Raw genomic sequence first — 22166 nt, forward strand, 5'->3', positions numbered from 1 at the left:
CTGCTGCCACAGGAGCAGGCACAGCACAGGCAGCCATGGCTGAGGCTGATGTTGCCATTGGTACTTCCCTGAACTCTGGGTACTTCTGCTCTGCTCAAAGGAACTGGCAGGGCACAGACATTACAGACCCAACACGCCTTGTGGCTCCTCAGTCCACTGCAAATCCAGACCACAGGGCCAGGCTTTCAAGCAAAGCTGTAGAATGTGGCACATAGTACCTGCAACATATCCCCAGCACAGCAGGGTGTTTGGATACCCCAACAGATGTAGTTAGTACACCAAATCTAAACACATTTTGAATTTAGTCTAATGGAAACTAGTGGCTCTTAATAACACCTCAGACAAACCAAACCACAGCACCTGACGCTCACGTCAGCGTAACAACCTACAGCTTAACTACAGGAAACCCCCAGATAGTTTTACTGTCCTTCAAAACCATCTTTCTAAACCAAAGATCAGCTTGGGTGGCACTGCCAAAACAGTACAAGGGTATAAGGGGAGTAACACACAGAGCCAACTGTCTTTTTTTTTTATAAAAGTATTTTTAATAAACTGATGGATTTAAGTTTAAGATGCTAGACAAATTGTTGCCATGTACAGGTAACAAAAGTCAAAATTCTTCAAATTTTATACAAATACTATGTAGTACAGTAAACTTGAATACAAGTTTACAAAAAATGCATCAGTGAATATTCAGCTTGTAAGCAACTTCCAACAGTGAAAATTATCATCTATCAATAGTGATCAGAATTGCATTGTCAATTTTAGAAGTAATGCAACTATGCTTTTTTTACCAAGCCACTCTGGAGTTATTGGTGCACGCTAACAGTACATTGGATTTTTTTGGCTTGCTGAACAGAAAATGGCATTTAAATAAAATGACCGAGTTAAACAATGTAATAAGTATCAAAAGTACTATCTCACAGGAAACTAAACAAGAATGAGAAAGTAAACAGAGCAGAACCCTGAAGTGGTGATTTTTCTACCCGTTTTGATGGAAAAGATTCCACAGGTGTCCAGCTTTCTCACAGCATTTTGGAGTGTTCTAGTCCTAGCACAGTGTGGTCATTAGTAGACTAAAGTAATCCCTGCTTGGCAGTAATGCTGGTGAAAGGTAACTTGCTCTATTGCTAACAAATCAGAGTAACCACTGGCAGGGCGACTTTTTGGAGGCATCCAGCAGAAGCTGAGCTGACAGCACATGACTGGAGTTACAGTACCGCTCCCTTCGATACAATACCCAACAGCCTTCAGGGTTCAGGTGTCAGTTTCCTCATAGGATTTACAAATTGATGGTTTTGAAACAAACACAAAAATCATTATGGAGCATGAGACAGTATTTTCACCTGTACAGCTACCAATAAAATGAATGTTTTTGTTACAAACTTTCCAGTCTGCTTTATAAAAAATAGTCTTAGTTTTACTTCTAAATAAAAACTGTGCTGTGATCTGTCACGTTCTTGCATTGTACATGCTGTAATTGCGTGTGTTAATGAAGGTGTAGAGATTTGTGACCTAGCACTCTGGATGTATCAGAAGCCTAAAAAGCTGATTTTGGTACATAAAAGGTAGCAATGAAAATTCATTCTATTTATTTTTCCTAAAGCCTAGGAAAAGCTACAGTACATTGCTAGATCAGTGGCCTCAACCCTGAGCTGAAATAAAGGACCTGCCTTGGCCAAGAGACTTAGTCACATTACTACCACAGCTACACAGCAGAGACAAAATAACCTGTCTGCAGCCTGTTGTCTTAGCTGTGTGTAGTGCGAGATTCAGTTCTGTAATGCTTGAGAGTTGACTGGAGACCACCATATTCATTTTCACTACAGGGAAAAAAAGGAAAGGAGAACTCAAATTCAGAAATTCAAGTGAAAAGCACTCAACGGGGAGGGTAAGTATGTCCAGCTTCTGGAGATCAGAGAACGAAGTCAGTGGCAGACTCATCAGTCTTACGCATTTTCCCATGTGGTAGAAGAGATTATTAAAATACGTACCAAAATACAGTTAAGGAGACTCCTACTATTACCTCACTCTTTCCACAAAGAGTCTCATGTGATTTCTCCCCCCCCAGAACTGAGTGTTTCTCTCTCTGTACCTACATGGCATCACAGAAGATAAGTGAAAACAAAATCTGTCTGACAAAGGATTCAACTCAGCTGCCAGCAGAGCAACTTGTTTCTAACACGAGTCGCAGTAAGCCATCATAAGAATTCTTACTAGGATACAGCCTATTGCACCTTCCTGTAGGGTTCAATGGCACCGACTACCCATGGCTAGGAGCATTTGTAACATGAACCATTCCTGCCTCCCTAGAGGACTTTTTTTCCTTTTAAACAGCAGAAACTGTAGAGTCAGTATTTCACTTAGTGGAAAAACTAAACCCAGAAACAGACTGAAAATAAAGCTTGTAAGAATCATTTATATTTCTAGTAATACACACTTCTTTGTGAGCTGATCAGTTTAGGGATGGTATGTTTTTTGTTTAAGGCAGCAACTCTTAGAAAATACACAAGCTCACCTCCCTCATGTTTGTGCTACTGTAGCCTTATGCGCACAATAGAACCTCACTAATTTACACTAATGATTGGAAGAACCATTAATTCTCTTGGTAAGTGAACAAGAATAAGGCATTCCATTATATATTCTGATCACTAATTATAATTTAGCTCTAATTATAATCTACCAGCAAACATACTTCTGTGTTTTAGAAAATAATATCTCTTACCTTCAGATATAATTATGTGTGCAGATTAGTGGGTTCTGCTGTGTAAACACGCAGGTGCATAAGCAGTTTTCAGGTTTTTCTTCATTACATCTGACAAAAAAAGTTAATGCCACAGACAGAGACAGTGGGAAAATAAATTAGGATTTCTCTATCATTTGTGCAGATATGCACAACTGGGCAGCACTTCACAGCTCAAAAAAAAAAAAAAAGGACATGAATGTTTACAAACTCAAATGAAGCAAAATCAGCAGCAGGAAGCAAGGCCATTCCCCAAACATAAATGGCTTGTTTTACACGATTCCAAACTATATGAAACAAACAAAAAAGGAATACAAGTACTACTTGTAGATACAAGTTTGAAATCAAGTAAAGCAAACAGCGAAAAATTTTTCATGCTTCTAACAGATGATTTTCACATGTCTAAATCCTGATTGAAGTTAACTGTAAATAAAGATGGGAGGTCAGATGTAAACTACATGGCTGAGTTAGAAAAGAAGGATCAATGTGCATTGTAATGAAATACAAATTTCCCTTCATATGTGCAAAAATCCACAGTTTCATTAATGTAGAGGTCATACTTCTAGGAACAGATCTTAGACGGAACCAGTCTCCCTACATCCTGGAATCTACCTGCTTACATCAGCCACTTAAAATGCACAATACCCTGTTCACATATATAGTATTCAGCAGTTTCTGGCATTTCTCATTTTAACGTTTGCCTGCCTTAAATCTTGAAAATAAAGGGGAGAGTTCATCCAGGGCATCACACCACTGTTTTGAGTTACACCAACAGTTAAATCAAACTCAAATTCTTTCTTCTTCCATGGTGGCAGGAGTCCTTACAGGACTTGTAAACAGCAGTACACAATACTGTAAACAAATAATTTAAGTTCTGCTTTATACAAGATGTTAAGTTAATCCAGGTCTACCAAACATCGGGTGAAAATGAAAAGGGTGGCTTCAAACAAAATCCTTCCCTTTTCTCCCAGCAATTCCTCTCACTACATAAATAATCCTGAGCTGAAACATGGGTTGCTGAGAGCTTTTTTTTTTTTGCATATAAAAACAATGTTCTAGAGTCAGCTCTGTCAGGAAGCCAGTTGCTGGAGAGATTAAACTGAATTTCAAACCATTTGTTACTTTGAAGGAGGACTTATAATTTGGTGTGGCGTCCAGTTCTAGACCCAGATGCTGAGCTTGCCAAGGAAGCTGATGCTGCTGCATCCTCAGCTTCCTCCAGCTCATCGTGTAGCTCCTGGCTGACACTAGACTGGAGAGCTGCAGGAGTTAGCCACTCCTTCGGCAGGCAGCTCTGGAGAAAGGGTATACAAGAGCTGAAGTAGGCAAGGCGATTCACCCATCGTGGAATCTCTTTTCCACAGAGAATCTACGGGGGAAGGAAAAAGAAAGGATTAATTTGTTTTCTGGATTAAGCATTAACAAAACTGCAGCGTGGTAATTAAAAACCAAAACCTGCAGTAGCCTTACAGTTTACTTATCACAAATGCCACTCAAGAAGCACCCAAGTTAGCTGCACTAAGACAAGTTTTCTCCATCAGTAAAAGTAGCATCCCAAGTCCCACAAGGAGACTTATCTTCCACTGTGAAATTTGGACACATGGTTCTGTGCTTTTCTTAGAAGTCCTGGAAAGCCTAACCACCTCACTCTTCTTGCATAACTTCTACGAAAGGGACAGAAATTAGTTAAGGTAAGTATTCCATTCACTGCTAATTCCCCAGAAACAGAAATTGCAGGAGAAACTTCACTAATACAAAAAAGCACCCTGAAATCAAATGACCAAAAATACTATAGCTGTGTGGAGTTACACATACAGCTGAGGCTATTTACTGGGATGGCCTCTGACAACTTTCATGAGATGTCACTATCTTACAAAACAAGCACGCACACTTAGGTTCACTGGAACAAGAGAGGATATACACTGCACAGCTGGTGTCAACTCCTCAAAAATATATAAAGCAGCATTAAATACTTATTTGTACTGCACATCAGTCATTAAATAATTCCGTTGTCACTATTCAAGGAGCGAGCCATTTTACTTAACTGCCTCCACGTTCACTTCTGGTATTACTTACTCCAGTGCAAATCTGGAGAATGGGAGCATTATTCTGCTGTAACTGAGCAGCATTTACCTTGTAATTATACCCACTTTTACAGTCAATTTGAACACTAAATAGAACACTAATAGGACAAACACTTAAACAGAGACAATATGACCATGCAGCTGAAGAGTATAGCAAAACCCTGTCCATATAGGCCAGATTTCACACCAACAGCAGCTTTGTTAGTGTCTCACCCGACTTACTTGTACCAGCATTGCACATGAATCATCATCTCAATAAAATTTTCCAGTACCACTGGAAGATCAGTCTACACAAAACACAGGCTATACAGTAAGAGTGCATTAACTATTTGGGGGGAAAAAAAATTAAAATCTGTGAAAGTTCACTACAGAAAAAATAGCCATTCTTGTTTGGGAGTGTTTCAGTGAAACATCATAAATTCTGGCAAGCACAGATTGCCAACTATCAATAAAAATCAAATTTCCATTCACCTCTTTGTCCTGGGATACTTGTTCCTGACCCCTTCCCTTGTGTTGATACATGTGTGAACGATCAGGCATTCAATCATATTGGCAAACTGATCACATTGCAAAGGGAAAAAAGCAAAGCCCATTTGACTCCTCAGTCAGATACTTTGCATGACTCAAGTATCTACATGACCAGGACACAGATGCTGGCAGAGCAATACCCTGACAAAAGCCTCTCAGGCAGAAGATTAACACTGTCTGTGTAACTTCAATGAATGTGATATTCTTTAACAGTAGCGCATAACTTTAAAAATTATTTTCAGTTTGATGTTTCTGTAGGGAAATACTGACCAAAATACTATCCTCAGTAGCAATCTCTGAAGCAACTGAAATGATTTTGAAATCCTGTTAGTTCATTTACTAGGTCTCTCATTTAGGAATGCACCCCTGCTTGAACACAAGCTATGTATGAGAACAATATTTAGCATTTTTGACAGCAAAATCTTGTACTTTGGACATAAGCACAAATACAATCTGAAAAATGGTGACATTTGCCCAAGGTATCAGAGATAAGAAGTTGGAAATTAGACCAAGCATTCCACAGGACAGGAAGATGATACTCTGTAGCCACCTGGGAAGTATCTTTCTAGATCTTCATGTTTGTTTACCTCAGATAAAGCTGAAGAAAAGTGATTGCAGTTTTTGTGCATTAGATGATAAGCATTTCCTTTGAATTCTTTTCCAAGCTCTTCTACTATTTTTTCTATGTCATCTTCCATAAAATCAGTACTGCCTAGAACCACAGCCTCTCTAGAAGAGAAACAGAGAGTAAGTGATCAGGCTCCCATGATACAGGTGGATTACTGTTCATACACTGCTCAAAAGTCACCACATTGTGGGTGGTGAGATCTTTCGGTCCTCCTAGAACAACATAAATTCTTTCTATTCCATTTTACAGCATCACTTTCATATTTATCATGAGAGATTATGTTTCTTTGCCTATTATCCACCTTGAAAAAGTTAGCCACAAGTCCACAAAATTTGTGTGCATTTAAGAAATTTAATGGTATGCTAAAAAAAAAAGTTCTTTGCTGTAAACACTTCACTATCTCATTACCTCTGTCCATCTTTCATTTCTAAGTAAACACATGAATTTCTCAGAAAGTCAGAAATCCTTGTACAATTCTTCTTATCCTCAAAAATAAATCCAACAAATTGTCTTTTTCACATGCCTTCTCAGAAAACAAGAAAATAGGTATCTTTCTTACTTAAATTTAAATGTTTCTCCTAGCTCAGAAGCATTTCCTGGTGAAATTTCAAATATTCCAGAAAAAGGGTATGGATGACCACCGTAGGCAAATTCTAAAAGAGAAAGTTCAAATTTAACAAAACCAGCATATGATGACAGCAAAGAACAGCAGGGCTCACTGACCAAAGACAACTTCACGTGGATGTAAAGCTAGGAACCAGACATCTTATTATCACAAATGAAAGGAGCTGGAAATGAGTAAAAACTGACAGGAAATTTCCCACAGTGTATAGATTTAATTTGAATAACTTTACAGTAAGTATATAATTTTCATTGTATAAGTGAGGATTTACAAGTTAAATTGTAAATCCTACCAATGTTCTTTATACATGCTTGTCTTTAAAGGTCCACTTTGATATGTCTAAATTGGGGATTCAAAGTACAGCATCCTCAAAGGTCTGATGGCACTTCTATTCAGTGTGCACTACATAGCTCTAAGTGTGGCAGCAAGTAGTGGCATAAGAGGGTTTTAAATGTCTTGATTTGCAAAGGTTCAACTGTCACGAGTTTTTTTACTATAACAAGAAAGTAAACCAGTGCACGCATCTGAAGTCTGCACATAGCGTCTGCTGGCACAAGCACTCACAGTACATGACAATATCACGGTATGCTGTAGCTTCCATCTGTGTCTGTCAGATAACACAGCATGCCGTGCCCAGACTGCAATAAAAAGCTTTAAGCATGACTTCACGCTTCCTTTCCTCAAAACTCATAACACATCATGCAAGTCTGGCACTCAGTTTTGGGGATAATCTTTTTTACAACACGTTAATGAATAAAAAGTTTGATGTACTTCGAAAAATGCAAGTCATTGTTCTAGCAGGGGCATGACCTGCTATATGAGAAAGCTGTTATAATCGCAACAGGAAGGGAGGCACATGTATTTGGCACAGCTCAAAAACTGGGTTTCAGGCACAGCACTATTAAGAGTCAGATCTTTCTGGTTCAGATTAAAACAAATAAAAACCCCACTTTTTACAATAATCATAGTATTGTCAATTTGTTGCTCTGGTAACACTTGCAAACCCAGTTACAATGTGACCATTATAGTAGCTGAAACATAGTTTAGGACAACTTTGAGCAGTGTGGCCTTCGGACTGCATGCCCTGCCTTTTGCTGCTTCCCCTCACCTCCAAAAAAAAGAACTGAAGTAGATTTGTCTTCTTTAAATGGACTACTTTCAGCAACACCACCACCTCTGAGCATCATTATACTGCTGTGCAGAAACACCTCAGACCTGAGCCTGTGCTACAGCTTCCCCAGAAACACCTTCTGGCAGCAGTGCAGATTCTAAGTGGCCTGAACAGATCAAGAAGCTGAGTCCCACAGTACAACCTATTTAGCAAAATCAAAATGTATTTCTGTATTATCACTAGGGTATCTTTTATGAACAGCATGAACGAGATGTCTTTTAAAGAAACAGTCTCCTTAAAGCAGACCAACCTACCAATAAGGAATAGACTTTTTCCTGAGCATCATGCACTCTTGGGTGCCTCTCTTGTTTCTGTACCTGAAAATTAACTCCTTGCACTAAGTGCTGGCAGAATACGATTCAACCACGCTTACATAAAGTGTACATTTGTTTTTGCAACAAGTGTTTTCAAACCTAAAGTAAAAGATTTCTATGCCTGGCTGAATAAATTGCACACTTTTTCATAGCTGCATAGCTTTATACAAAAGAATGCATGATGGCTACCAGATTATTCCTGTCCAAGATTTTTTCCAGAGGCAGAATAGATGAGAAAAGAGATAAATGGGTTTCAGGAGCCAGACTTCCCTCACTACCTGAAAAATGGTTTCAAATAACAGAATTCACAAAACAAAGAGTAAGTTGTGCTTTTTTTGTACGTACCTCGGCCATATACCTCTATACCTGAATGAAAAACTCCAATTCCAAGGGAAGAAGTATATTCATTCATCCAATACTAAAAGGAAAGAAGAAAACAAGAACAACTCTAGTTAGTTTGCAATACAGATTTTTCTTCTCATAGCAGACTGACATGTATTTGTCCCCCATATGAAAAGCATTAAACCCTACCACAAAATGAAACTGCACAACTCATTTTATGGGAACAGAACATGTCATTAAAATTCCCCAACTGTACGCAGTGAATTAATTCCATTAGGTCCTATGCCAGTGTTTTCGTGCTGTCAATGTCTGTCAAGCAAGGAGTCTGTACCCGGAAGAAATCCAGATCAACTTTCTATTTGCCAACAAGTTGTAGGTTGTAAAGTTTTCCATTAGGTGGAACACATTCTAGAATCAATTACAGTAATCTTGAAGGAGGACATTTTTAAAAAAATAACATCACAATGTAAGGCTGTAATATACACACACTGACTGTCACTTACAGCAATGATCACACTTGCTTATGAGCAGATGAGCACGAGACATACTCAGAGATCTGTAAGATGGACTGAAATGACCTTATTATATTTTGTCTTTGAATACTTAAATAGTGGTCACCACACAAGAGACAAAGCTCTCTCCAGGCTGCTGAGGCATGGGTCTCCTGTATCAGGTTTAAGTCTTTTGCATAGGTCTAACACCTGTTTCCAATATATCACTTGTATTGTCACCAACAGAAAACAGATGCATTTCAAAAGGAATCCAGGAAGTGACAATTCGTTAAAAAAGGGAAAAAATAGGAAAGAAGAGAAATTTCCCTTGTGATTTCTCTTTTCTTTTTACAAAAGCTGCACCAGCAACCAGTGTCTATCAGAAGCTACTACCCTCAAGTCCTTAAAGACGCAAGGAGTTCTGGAAAACGAAAATCTCAAAATTACTCTTTCCTTGTCTACATCACCACCCTCAAAATTTCAGTCTCCAAGCATCAAAAATTTTCAAGTGACACATAATTAAAAGAAGGAACCTCAAACAAAGTCTTTAAAAAAAAAAAGCCTCAGTTGTGCCCTTAAAACTGAAATTGACTAGAAAGAAAAACCTCTGGAAAATACAAGAAAAGTATTATTTAGTCAATTACTCCAGTAACAGGATTTTTTTTCCTCAGAGAGCATCGCTGCAAACTTTTACAGAGCAGACTTCAAAACATCAACTGGCAGGCAGATATGGGATGAGGTGTTACCGCCGGTAAATTAATACTGGTTTAGCAAACAGAAAAAAGAAGCTATCTTCTCTGCACAACCTGTTGACACAATCAGTGTTTTCTGATGCGAAGTCACTATTAAAACAGTACAACTGATGATAAAGATGTAAAAGGTTGCAGATGTCACATTTTTTTAAGAAGTGCTAGCTGGAGTTACTGTGTAATTTACAGTGCCATTGCAAACATTATGGCGTATAACATGCATTTCTGAAAGCTTGCTGTCTCCCAATAAAAATGATACACTAAACCTTGGATTGACAAACTATTCATGAAAATTAAGACAAGTTGAATGGCAAAAAGAGAATGTCATGCCAATAGTTACAAACAGACAGGCCAGTTTGTGAGAAATTTTGTCAACATGAATTAACAGAAGACAGGTTTTGTGCCATATATTTATTTAAAGCTCATTGTGATCTGTGGATAAATTTTGCTTAAGACTAAACTTTACCCTTCGCTTTAATCTCTGCCTTTGTCAATGCATTGCTATGTTAGCTAGTGGGGTATGGATGACTACACTAAATCATCACCTTAGTCTATTTAAAGGGCTTAGCAGTTCTTTCCTTCCGCTCCCCAGGAAAGAGCAAAGAGCTAGTCTTGTATGAACAAGCTACATCCAGAAATATACGGAGTTGATTTACTCTGTACAGAAAGACATCGAACAGAGAGAAAACAAAGAGGAGAAGAAAGGAGAATGATGCTAAGACTACTCATCCAGCTTCATGGGTTTGTGACCATAAAACAATGGATTCTGGTCATGAGCTGAAATCAAAATCCCCTGGAAAACAGAAGAGCTACTGCAACATAAACCTGTTTCAGTTCTGAAGCCATTCCTATCCCACAGTTTACCAGCTGACCATTCCAAAATAGTCTTAGGTTTATATTTATAGTTAGAACTGTAGGCACAGTCAGCATACAGTTTGTCAGCACTGGAAGAAAGTATGTTTGCCTAATGAGGTGCATTCAAATGAACCTAATCTAGAACTGAGCTAGACAGAGTCCTGGTACTTTAGGTCTTTCCCTCTCCTGGACACTTTTGGCCAGAAAACTCAGAATCTGGCCTTCGAATTCCAAACAACCTACACATCACGTACCTATTGGATCTGCTAATGACAAGCAAGGTTATGGCTGCTCTCTGAAAATGGAACAAAAGTTAGACAAGATACCCCACAAGCAGTAAAAGAATAAAGTCTAGTTGGTTACTAGACAGAAAAAACGAGGAAAAAATTATTCATGCTTCTGCCCGCCCACAACCCGTGAAACCTGACACAAAGTATAGGGAGAGGACAGAAAAGTGAGTCACCAACCCTTCTCTTCGATCTGCACAGAAGCAGGTGAACAGGAAGGAAAGCTGCTCCAACAAGGTATTCAGCACGTGCTATTCAAGTACACACTCCTCCTTACTGGTGCCACCTCAATACATAGGGCTCGCTAGACTACAAAAACTGAGCACTGGTGGCAGATGAAACAAAAGTTAGCAGAGCTTTGGAAGAAGAGCCTGAAGTAAGCTGGCACTTCGCTTCATGTTTCCAGTAAGAACAGAGTAGGTTAACTGAAGATAAAAGAATTTCAATGAGGCAGAATTACTTTCCCCCTAGGAACAGTAATTATATCTAATTATTACTTAATCTGGATGAGCTATTGGAAGGTTGGTCACATTTTCTCATTGAACACAATGCCTTATCTCACTGAAGAAATGCAAGACAAATGCAACAAAGTGTGCTGAATTTCACTACAGCTGAAAAGATTATACATAACTCACAAAATAAAGATTGTAAATCAAATGACATCTACGTAATTCACTGGTTCAGTAACATGCCATAAATTCATTAATCCCAAACTCATCCCAAACACTATATCCTTGCTTCCATTGAACAAACTGGATTCCCTTTGGTGTAGATATGAATTTTGCCATAGTAGAATGCTTCAATTCCATATCCTCAATATTTTGCAATATGTCAGTCTTGTAAAACAGGATTTCAGGTTTAATGCAACTATCATAGTGAAAATTTTAGAGAAGTGTTTTTCTATGCGCACGGTAAAGTCACATCACTGCAATGAAAGAAAAACACTAATCCCAGTGCTTCAAAAATATCTACAGTACTTTCTTCAGAGCTTTCACTTATGTTAATACTTTAGCTTGTTATCACCTTATTTGACAAGGGGAAAAAATAGGATACTTCTTTGGGCACAAAAAAACTAGAATCCTAAAACCAGAAGTTAGTTAAAATGAAACTATAAAGTACTCCGGTTCTCAAAACACAATATATCAAAGTCTTCACCCTACCCTTTTAATGATCATAAAAGATTTTCAAAGGTATGAACTGCATGATGTAAATATGGCCTTAAGCTTTTCTCCCTCCATAAAATCACCAGTACTTGAAAGTCCACTTTCTTGTACAATACTCAACCCTCTTCCCTCTTCGTTTTTATCAAAGATTTTTGTTTTTTCAAGTGATAAGGACATTGGAAGGGTATATGCTCCAAAACCAACCAACTCAGTGATGTAAGGAGATCCAGCAGTAGCAAGGTCACCTAGTATTCCCTGCATACCTAAGCAGCTGCTTGGGAAATGAAGCTACAGTTAGTATTCAGGTTAAAATAAAGCTGTTCATACGGCTTTGCGATTATTACAGTAGTGTTGATTCTGTCAACCAGGTGAGTAGCAGTGGTCTCTTGTTCCAAAAGAGAAACGAAAAAAAACAATCCCAAACCTAAACTACAGAAAACCCCCAAATCCACTTCCAAGTGACACAGAATGTCAGGAGCAAATAGCAAACCTGCTAATGTTTTAAGTACACAGTTGGCAGGATTTGATGAACAAGCAGAACTTCAAAATAGCCTTTATAGAAGACACTTCCCTTCTTCCACCCACTCTCAGTGCCCCCAAATAACGCAGTACCATTGATTTCAGCAGGCTGTGTACATGCAGTAACGACTGCTATGCACACGAACGTGAGGCTTTGGTTTAAATTCCTGCTTCAAACAAGTTTAAAATGGACTGAGACATCATTTAAAAAAAGAGTTTGAGGCAGGATGTACACTGACGGTATCTTTCAGACGTCACAGGAACCTGGGTTTTTCTTACCAGTTTAAAGGAAATCTGTTTCTCTAACGGTCAAATAATGTAGATATTGCTATAAAACGACAAACAGGACTGAAGCAGGAAATAGAAACACTTTCCTTTATGGCTTCAGCTTATACTATGTATGATTTGTGCTGATGTACAGCTTTAACCAATACCAAAACTGTGGGCTAATGCAAACAAAGTCACCCCCTACATGCAATCAAACATCTGCAAATAAATGTACTTGGTTGCTTTTTTGGAGAATAAGTTCCTTCCACAGATGGTGGCTTTAGAGGCTATGTAACTTCTCAGTGGAGGCAGAGCTTCAGCAATCGGAGAACGATCAGTCCCCAACACATCCTAAGGAAAAGTATGACACTAGTTTTCATGAGCACACCTTTCCCGTTGCTTTTTTACCTCCCTTCCCTTTGTGTCAACTGCCAGCCTTCCTAGGTTGGCTGCAGTAAAACTGATCTCAGCAATTCAACTCTGGAGGAAAAAGAAAGCAGGATATGGGTTGCAGCAAAGAAATCTAAGGAGTAAGAGATGAAGGAGAACCATGTGAATGAAAGAGCAGACTATCACACGAAAAAAAGAAAACAGCATGCTGAAGTCACACCCCACCAATGCTACCATTATAGTGAGAATGGAGTTTCTCACAGAGGCCATGGCCCTACTTTCCAGGCAGGCATTTATACAGGAGACAATCCATTCTGTAAAGTTTTCACAGCCTGCCTGTGAAGTGGGCCCAGTCGACACTTTGCACAGCTAAGCAAGTCTTTGTGGGAACACTAGGTCTCCATCTTGGTGAGTCAGAAGTGCGTCAAGCCTTGACTTTAAAGACACTCTCTTACGTAAGAGTCCTGAAATTGAAGTCCTACTTCTTTCTCTGTACAAATATTTATAGTTAATATATGTAAAACCATCTCTTTTCATGCTAGAAGAGATTCTACAATGCGTATTTTTGCACTGTAATCAAGAGAAGTCATATGCACGCATGTGACAGAGCATCCTTCCTTCCTCAAGTCTAGTGTAAGGCACACAGTGACTTCTTCCTAATATCAGCACCACATATGAGCTTAACCAGGTGAGCAAAGACCTCTTTCTCCCCCGCCTCCTCAGAAAAATCACAGTGAGCAGACTAATCCTGTTTCCAGTCTCCCCTTATTCTCTACAAAGAAGGCAAACCAAAGTCAAAGTAACAGGTTATATTCACTGGAGACAGAACTCAAACACAGGAGTGGAGAAAAAAAAAAAGCCCAAAAAACTCCTTTGGGAGGGATGTTGATTTCTATGAGAAGTATTGGGGTGAAATAATGATGACGAGGATCAGGCTAGTTCCTATAATATCATAAATAGATTTGATTTCAGGTCAGATAGCTCCCTATTGATTGCTATCAAACGTTTTAGCATTTGAACATGACCACTCTCAAGCTAATAAGCTGTATTTTCTTACTTCCAGCAGTCACTGACTCTACACTATATACCTTCACCCTTTCAAAACACCAAAGGTTCACTTTAAAATGGTGGTAGGAAAGTCTATCCAAAACAAGCTAAGTAACACAAACACTGTCACCTGAAGCTAGCTGTTGATCTTACTGTCCCTCTATCAGTAGACTCAAAACTTGGTCAGAGAACTAATGCCACTCGTTCTAATTTCCAGCAGCTGAAACGCATTAAGGGATAATATTTTCTTAATATTATTTATCCGCACCTCCTGTTCCATGCAGGTACTTACACTTCATTTGTTACCATGGCATTTGAGCAGCTTCCAGCTGAACATAAGACAATACAACAGTTGCTGTAGATGTCACAGAAAGATTACCCAGAAGGGAGGGAAGGTGAGCTCATAGGGCTGCAAATCAAGCTGGAACGATTCCTTTATTTCTACCAAATTGCAGCCATACCAAAACCGTCCAAAAATTCTGATCCAGAAAAAAGTCACCTTACTGACACTGCACTAAAAAGCTCTTATCCCAACAGAGACAGTGGTTATCCCCAACTACTATCCTGCTGGAAAATTAGACACTTTTATGGTTTTCGTGAGCAGAAAGGCAGGGCCTCCCCGCTGCTGAGCTTTGGGGCAATAGCAGGGGGAGCGGCACAGCTCGGGGACGCTCATGGCAGGGGAAGTTTCTCCTGCGACAGGGAGCGGATCCACCTGCCACTGGAAGACCCATCCCAGCAAACTTTGGTCGCAGGTCACGAAAGATCTGCAGAAATCGACAGACCTCCCAGATCACCGCCCGCGACCCCCCTTCCCGGATTCGTTATTTCTCCCGCTCCGCCGCCCACAGAGCCCACTCCCGCGGGGACAGGCAGGGGAAGGGCAGGAAAAGTTTCCCGGCCGCCCTTGCCCCCCGCAGGACAGGGCAGGGCAGGGCAGGACAGGGCTCTCCCCGCCGCCGCCCTCCCGGGATGCGGCCGGGACCCCCGCCCGCCTTGTCGCCCCCGGGCCGTGCCGAGCCCTGGCTCACCATGTCGTAGACGTTCAGGATCACCAGCTGGTTCGCCATCGCCGGCGGCCCGCGGGCGCCCCCCGCCCGCTCGGAGCTCCCGCTGCGGCGGCGGCGCTCAGGCCGGCGGCGGGGCCGTGCGGACCCCCGGGGGCCGCTTCCTCCTCGTCCTGCCTGTTGCTGCGGGGCGGGGGCGGGCGGCGGGCACCATGGAGCCGCCGCCGCGGAGGGACCGGGCCGCGCCCCCGGGAGACGCGCTCAGCCCGCGGCCGGCGGCGGGGGCCGGGGGGCAGCGGGCGCGGGCCCCACCCCGGTGGCGATGGCGGTGCCGGTGGCGGGAGGGGAGGAGGGAAGGAAGAGAGGGAAGGAGAGGCGAGGGCGGCAGGTCGCGCCCTGCCTGGCGCTGGCGGCGGCGCCGGGGCCGCGGGACGGCCAGACAGCCCCGCCAGTGGGCGCAAGATGGAGCCGCTCCAGCCCGCCCCCAGCGCGCGCGGAGTGGGACGGAGGCGCCTACAGCTCCCGGCGCGCAGCGCGGGAATGCGGTCCCGGCGTGCCCGGCGCCACCACGGCCCGCCCCGCGCCGCCGGAGCCCGGCCTGGGATGTGGAAACCCCCATTTGTCCCGTCTCCGTCCTGGGAAGTGTTGGGGGTGGCTGGAGAGTCCCGGTGGGAACGCGATCCGCCCTGCACCGCAGCCGAGCCCGCCTCACGGCCGCGGGACTGTGCCTGGTCGCCCCGTCCCGTACATGCCACACGTGCGGCTAAGGCTCGTAGTTCCTAGCGGCAGGATTACTCGGTTCCAGTCCGTGTTGTGGCCGCGTGCGGAGCGTCCCCCGGCACCGCCATTTTACGTTTGAGTTGAGGGAAGAACGGGAATTTTAACTGGCTCGACAGCAGGAACGTTTGAGCCGTGTGGATGGGCGGATAATCCGCATGTGGATGCTGGTGAATGCGTGGCCGTTCCTAAGGCTGCTGGCAGTTTCGAGAGTAACCTTGCCTTACAACCTGGTGGTAAGGCAACCTCAAACCTATAACCTTTTCAAGCAACAGCAAAACAAAAATCCATTTGGTAAAAGCAGGAGAAAAGATGCCTTCTCTCTCCCAGGAGATTCAGTTTTATAAAGACTACTACTGCCGCTTTACAGCACTTTAAAAAGGGTGCTGTTCACAGCAGGCTGTGGTTGTGCCCTTGGGATGAAGGTGCTGCAGGAAGGAGATGTACCATCCCGGGGGGTATCCTGGCTTTCACTATCATTTCTGGCTGCAGACTTTTAGATGTTTAGCCCCTCTTTCTTAGCTAAAATTTCGCTTGGCTGCTGAGCTCCATTTTGTGTACAGAACAGCTTATCCCTCGAGTACTACAGCATAGCTGATGTAGGCAGTTAGAGAAAGCAATTCCTGCTTTGGGGAGTGATCTTTGGCTAGATGAAATGAATATTGTTGCAAAAACTTCTGACAGGTTTGGCTACTGATTGTCAGAATATGTAATTCAGGCACCTGAGAGACTGGTGTGTGAAACTGAGGTTCACCTTAGCCATGTGAGGACTTGGCAGTAATGCCTTACTTTGCTGGTAAAACCGTAAACATATGGACAGGTCTATAACTCCTTTGGGTCATGTTCTTTGCTCCTTTGGCTGAAAGCTAGGAAACAAACTGGTAGTTATTAAACCAAAAAGTTTTGTGGGAAGAAGTTGCTTTCATGTCAGGGAATACTGAGGAAAATATGATTGTATCTTAAATCTGAGAAGGCAGGGACTCCGTTTTCAACTAACAGTATTCATTAGCTGCAAGACAGAAATACAGAGTGTTGGAATGACTTGTAGTGAGTCTCTTGGTCTTCATTCTCTCCTGATTTCTGTCTATAAGAGGCACTGTGAAGCAGAAGGAGAGGAATACATAACTTCTAGCCAGGAGAGAGAAAATTCATGTTCTATGAAAGGTGAAGAATAAACCCCCAAAGTGTCATTTATTTGACTTAAAAATTGAATTTTTGCATTTAAATACTAGACCTAATACATAGCAGAGTAACACAATATTACAGCTCTGACTTCCTCGATGATGCAGTTTATTTTTTCATGCAGTTATCTGCAAAAAACAGGAAAATCCTTCTTTTGAGCAAAAAGGCTGCGATTAGCTATGTGTCAGAAGTAATGTTAAGTGTGAGTGAATACTGCAGAAAGTTACGCTGTATATGGTTTGTGTTTTAGCAGTTTGCACATATCTGAGTAGTTTGGAGAGTGAGGAAGTATGGTATGGCAGTACTCCAAGATGCTCACAAACATCAGTCTGGCAGTTTGGTAAAGGGGCAGAGATCAGTCATGGGCACTGTCACCACAACAGTATAATGTGGCAAACCCAGGGACTTCTGCATTGTAAAACTGAATGACAAGCTGCCTGAGCCCTTAATGGGAACACAGAAAATCTTCTCAGAGAACACCACAAACCAAAATCATTGTCTGCCAATCTGTGCTACATTTACTTTATGCCATGACATTTTCCTATCCTTCTATGGGAGAAATATGCTCAAAGAGCAGTCTGGTTTCTTGTCTTTATGGAAAGTGTCATTGTCTGTTTAGTTTTCAAAGGTGTAGAAATAGTCATGATTAGAGGAGCACCAATTTTCAGCCATAGAAGAGAAGTTAGAGAAGCCTAAGGCACCCCACACAGATGTTGCTCTGCAGCTCCTGTATGCCTCTTGCACTTGGCATAGGTGCAGCTAAGATGGAACAAAGATGTGCAAATGCTACAGATGGAACTGGAGGGCTCTCATCTATGCAACAGCCCAGGGGACCATCCTCTCTTAAGGGAAGACCGACTTAATGTTCAGTAGGAACAGACTGTTTCCACTGAAGGTGAAATTTCAAAGTTGATTTCTAATTTTTTTCCCTGATTTCTGTCTTGGTACAAACTGTACAGAAATAGATGGAATACGAATCATGAAAAATAAATCAGTAACAAAGTATTTTAAATGCTTTTGTATTCTTTGTGTCAGATTTCTACAGCTTTTATAATATTTTAAGAAAATTTTCATAAACTTGTGAATATAAAATACAGTAATTATGAGAACCTCAGACATTTATTTACTTATGGAGCTTTATTAAACTTATTTTAGGACAAACAGCAACTGCCATTAACAGTCTAACTAATTTGGTCCTGCTCATATTAAGATCTGTCTGCTGTCCGTCTCAGCCCTGAAACTACAGGGAGTTTTGGAAACAGCACAGATTTCCTAATGCTAATGAAATTCAGATATGGTTGAAATTTTGAACGAGTTCCAGACTCTTTCCCATGGAAAAAGAGCAACCATTAGTGCCTTGATTTTTTTTTTCCCACACTGGTTGAGGCGACCACCTTTATACAGAGGTGAATGAGCAAACCAAATCACCATAAGCTCAAATCTCTAGTTTAGGAAAGTTGTGAGCAGCAAGTGTAACTCCTGCTATACAATAGGCTGTTCTGACAGAGGGAAGCTCTTAACCCAACTCTGAATGAATGTCAGAGCAGTGAAGTTTTCTGACTCAGGTACTGAAGACTGCCCTTCTGTCATCAGCATCCTGAGGCAATACTGCTCCAACTTCTGCTCTGGATGCAACAGTTTCGAGTATCAATTTTTCACAGGAATCAGATGTTTGCTATATCTTTCCTTGAATACTTCAAAACCCTGTTGAAGGTTTCTATCAGATCATCTTTTCTTGGAGGGACACCTCTGGTGAAGCCAATGACTGAGCAAGCAAAATAGAAAATGTAGCAGAAAGTAATAGTGACAATCCATCATCATTATTAGCAATACTATTATTTTGATTAATGGCTGAATAGAGCCCCATTGAACTTTTATCTTCCGGTCCCTAACCACATGGCTCAAACACTACTCAAATCCAGTAATGGTGTATTTATTTTCATTGACTGTGTTTCTGGCAGAGATGTATATGCATTTTCCAGGCCCTGTATTGGGTACTTGTTATGGCCTATTCCCTTCTGAAAACTAGCTGTGGCTCTCTTAATCTAGTATAATCTGAAACAGATGGTAAAAATACACTAACTAGTTCCAAAGTTATGAGGAGGTATCTCCAGGTTATCAGCTGCTGCCTCCAATTTTGTATTATTCATGACTTTGCTGAGGGTGCATTTCATCTCACTGATGGAGATGTGGAACTTATCAGACCACCTCTGCCAGCTGGATTTTGAAGTGATGACCCTATGTGGTCAACCAGTTTTCCACCAATCTTGTGCACCAGTTATTCACTCTATACCAAATGCTTCGCTAAGGTAAATGACATCTGTGTTACACGCTTGTCCAAATCAGTCATCCTCTTGCTGAAAGTGAGCAGGTTTGTCAAGCATGATTTGTTCCTGGTAAAATGGTGCTGACTGTTTACAATCACGTTCTCCTTCTTTCTGTGACTGGAAATGCCTTCCAGGATGATTTGATCAATAATGCTCCTAAGAACTGAGATTAGGCTGATTAGCCCATAGTTCTCCCTTGTCTTCCTTCTCTCCTTCTTCAGATGGCTGTTTGCCTATTTCCCCTGATTGTCACTACTATTCAAAGACAACAAAGAGTGGCCTTGCAATGACATCTGTCAGATCTCTCAGCGTTCATAAAGGTATCCAGTCTGATCCTGTGAACTGTGCATGTCCAGCTTATCTAAGGAGTCCGTATTTAGATCCATTGATACTATGTGTGGTAACTCTCCCACTAAATTTACTAATGTGAATGGAGACCTGGAAAGACTGCAAACAACATTTGTCAATAGAGACTGATGGAAGGAGGAAGGCAGTGACTACTCCAACCTTTTCTTTATCCTTAATCAATAGATCTCCAGCCTGACCTAGCAGTGGGCTCACCTTTTCCGTTTTCTTCTTTATGCTATTGATGCACCTACAAAAGCACTTTTTGTTATTCCTTCATATTCCTTGCTCGTTTAAATTCCAGCCAAGCTTAGATTTTCCCAGTTCTGTCCCTGCATGTCCTTGGTAGCTTGCCCTGCTTCCATCTACTGTACATTTTGGTTTTGCATTTGAGCTCAATCATTATCTCGTGTAGGGTACGCTGCTGGACCTGATTTTGAGTCATGCAGATCTGTTTATAGCTACAGTATATTAAAGTGCACTTCTATTTTAAACATCCCACAGTCGATCGAGAAAAAAGGTCAAAGGCTCAGGCTGTCTTTCCATTTGGACAGAGAATTCTCTTGCCTATGCCAGGGGTAGTAACACAAGACTTCAGGCTAGGGAAGCTGCAATGGCCATGTGGCAGAAACTCTCTCAACAAAGAGCATTGGAAGATTGGTTGAGCGGTTTCCTTCTCATGCTTCTCCTTACTGAATCAGTATGGAAATGGTACTCAGGTAGTCTTTTGTGAGCCTTCAAGCCTGACTTCTGTTTAAAAGAGACTAAGAAGAAAATGGCTTCAGTATTTGACCTCCTCTCATGGCACTGTCAGTATCATTTCTATGGTATCTAGAGGTTATTCTCAGCAGAAATATTTATCAAGTCCTTTTTGAAAATTTTCTTGCCAATACCCTTGGCCTGGCTGCCTGCACCGTGCAGTGGTTGGGCTGGCGGTTCTGCCATACTCTACCTGGATGCTTCTTGCCCTTTGTATGTAGTGCCTCAGCTGCTGCTGTATGTGCAAGGATAAGCTTGTCTCTCAAGCCATCACCAGGCTACCTTGTTAGGATCGATCCTCTGTGTCACATAAGATGCATCAGTAGGTAAAACTGAGCGTCCAGTAAGCCTGATAGCTTCATCTTGCAAGCCTTGTCTCAATGGACATTTATTGTGGCCTTTGGAACTGGCTGGTTTTGTCTGAGAGTTTTCTTCCATATGATCCTGTGCTGTCTGAAGGATTTTTTAATAGAACAGCACCTCAAAACCGTAGAGTAAGATCTCTCAAGTTTCATGAACAATTTTGTAGGATGTGGCTGTGGTAATGTTCGGAACCGCTCCACTGAACTCTGAACTTCATAGGGATGGACTCAGATTGGTCTTTTGTACAGTTACCAGGTGACTCAAGCAGCCAAAAAGACATTCTGTTGAATGAATGGCACCTGTTGAATTCTCCTTTAACAGTCAACTAAAGTGGAGCAACTACTTTGGGAAAAGACTTTATGGGGTTTTCTGAAGCTGGAATAATGAACAAAAGGACTTTCCTTAATCACAGTTGTGTTCTATTTGGGAATTCCAGGTATTTTCAGGTGATTCTAATCTGAAAATGTGTGCCTTAAAGAAAGTTGCAAAATAATCTCTCTTTGATGTACTGAAAAAGTTGTCATTCCATTTTAGTCACCTCCACTTGAGAAAAATCAAAGCTATCATGCCATTAAATTTCTAGTCAAACAGAATTTGAGAAAAAAATTATCTTCCTGTAACAAGTGCTGACCCTGAAAACCATAATTTTCTTATTAGAATCATACTGGTACAGATGCAAGTTTACAATATCTGAAGAATACATAACTCTAGTTTGCTAACTCTCTTCATGGTATCTGTTCATCTAAAAGTAATAATTTTCAGTCTTAACACACCAATGAAATGAGTGTTATTCTGCTGCTGTCATTTATAAAAAGGTAGCTTCAGTGATCTCCTACCTGAAATTTCTATTACTTTATTACTTAAGAAAAAAATAATAAGTACTTAAAATATTATATACTTAATCTGATGAATAGTGATCCCATGAAATATTTCTGATGGAGAAGGTTTTGATCTAAATACTTGAAAATATCCATTAGCTGTGTTGGTTTTTTAAGTGTAGAAAATGCTCATATCATCCCACAGCAGCCCAGATGATAATTCTGTATTTATGCATGTCATACTCAAAACAGATCTGCAAGGAACAGGTAAGTAAAAATTTCTTAAGCCCAAAAATTGTCTGTCTTCATTATAAACAGCCAGAAAAAAAATCTGGAGGAGCTGCAGCCTCTGCAGATCAGCAGCAACATAAATTCAGATGGGACTGAG

The 22166-nt window shown here is 41.2% G+C and overlaps 1 protein-coding gene across 3 annotated transcripts; it reads right to left on the reverse strand.

Annotated features, from left to right (window-relative positions):
• Positions 1 to 524: 524 nt before the first annotated feature.
• Positions 525 to 15383, reverse strand: DESI2 (desumoylating isopeptidase 2). Of its 3 annotated transcripts, none has more exons than XM_027683828.1 (5): positions 15232 to 15383; positions 8436 to 8508; positions 6543 to 6636; positions 5943 to 6084; positions 525 to 4112 (listed from the first exon to the last, which is right to left on the reverse strand). In XM_027683828.1, the coding sequence occupies exons 1-5, from the start codon at positions 15268 to 15270 to the stop codon at positions 3879 to 3881; spliced, it is 582 nt and encodes a 193-aa protein (XP_027539629.1). In that variant the 5' UTR covers positions 15271 to 15383; the 3' UTR covers positions 525 to 3878. The 3 variants fall into 3 exon arrangements, with proteins under 3 accessions (XP_027539629.1, XP_027539639.1, XP_027539648.1); XM_027683838.1 differs by lacking the exon at positions 15232 to 15383 and adding an exon at positions 14469 to 14554; XM_027683847.1 differs by lacking the exon at positions 15232 to 15383 and adding an exon at positions 14493 to 14520.
• Between the last annotated feature and the right edge of the window lie 6783 nt (positions 15384 to 22166).

The sequence above is a fragment of the Neopelma chrysocephalum genome, unplaced genomic scaffold, assembly GCF_003984885.1.
Source record: "Neopelma chrysocephalum unplaced genomic scaffold, ASM398488v2 Primary Assembly neopelma1_23, whole genome shotgun sequence".
In the NCBI taxonomy this organism is placed as follows: Eukaryota; Metazoa; Chordata; class Aves; order Passeriformes; family Pipridae; genus Neopelma; species Neopelma chrysocephalum.

Bases quoted from the DNA above. Each gene is read 5' to 3' on its own strand.
- DESI2 (XM_027683828.1), bottom strand. From the start codon at position 15,270: ATGGCGAACCAGCTGGTGATCCTGAACGTCTACGACATG. The intron at 8,509-15,231 runs GTGAGCCAGGGC...CTTTCCTTTTAG, and splicing joins TCCTGAACGTCTACGACATG to TATTGGATGAATGAATATAC. The intron at 6,637-8,435 runs GTACGTACAAAA...TTTCTCTTTTAG, and splicing joins TATAGAGGTATATGGCCGAG to AATTTGCCTACGGTGGTCAT.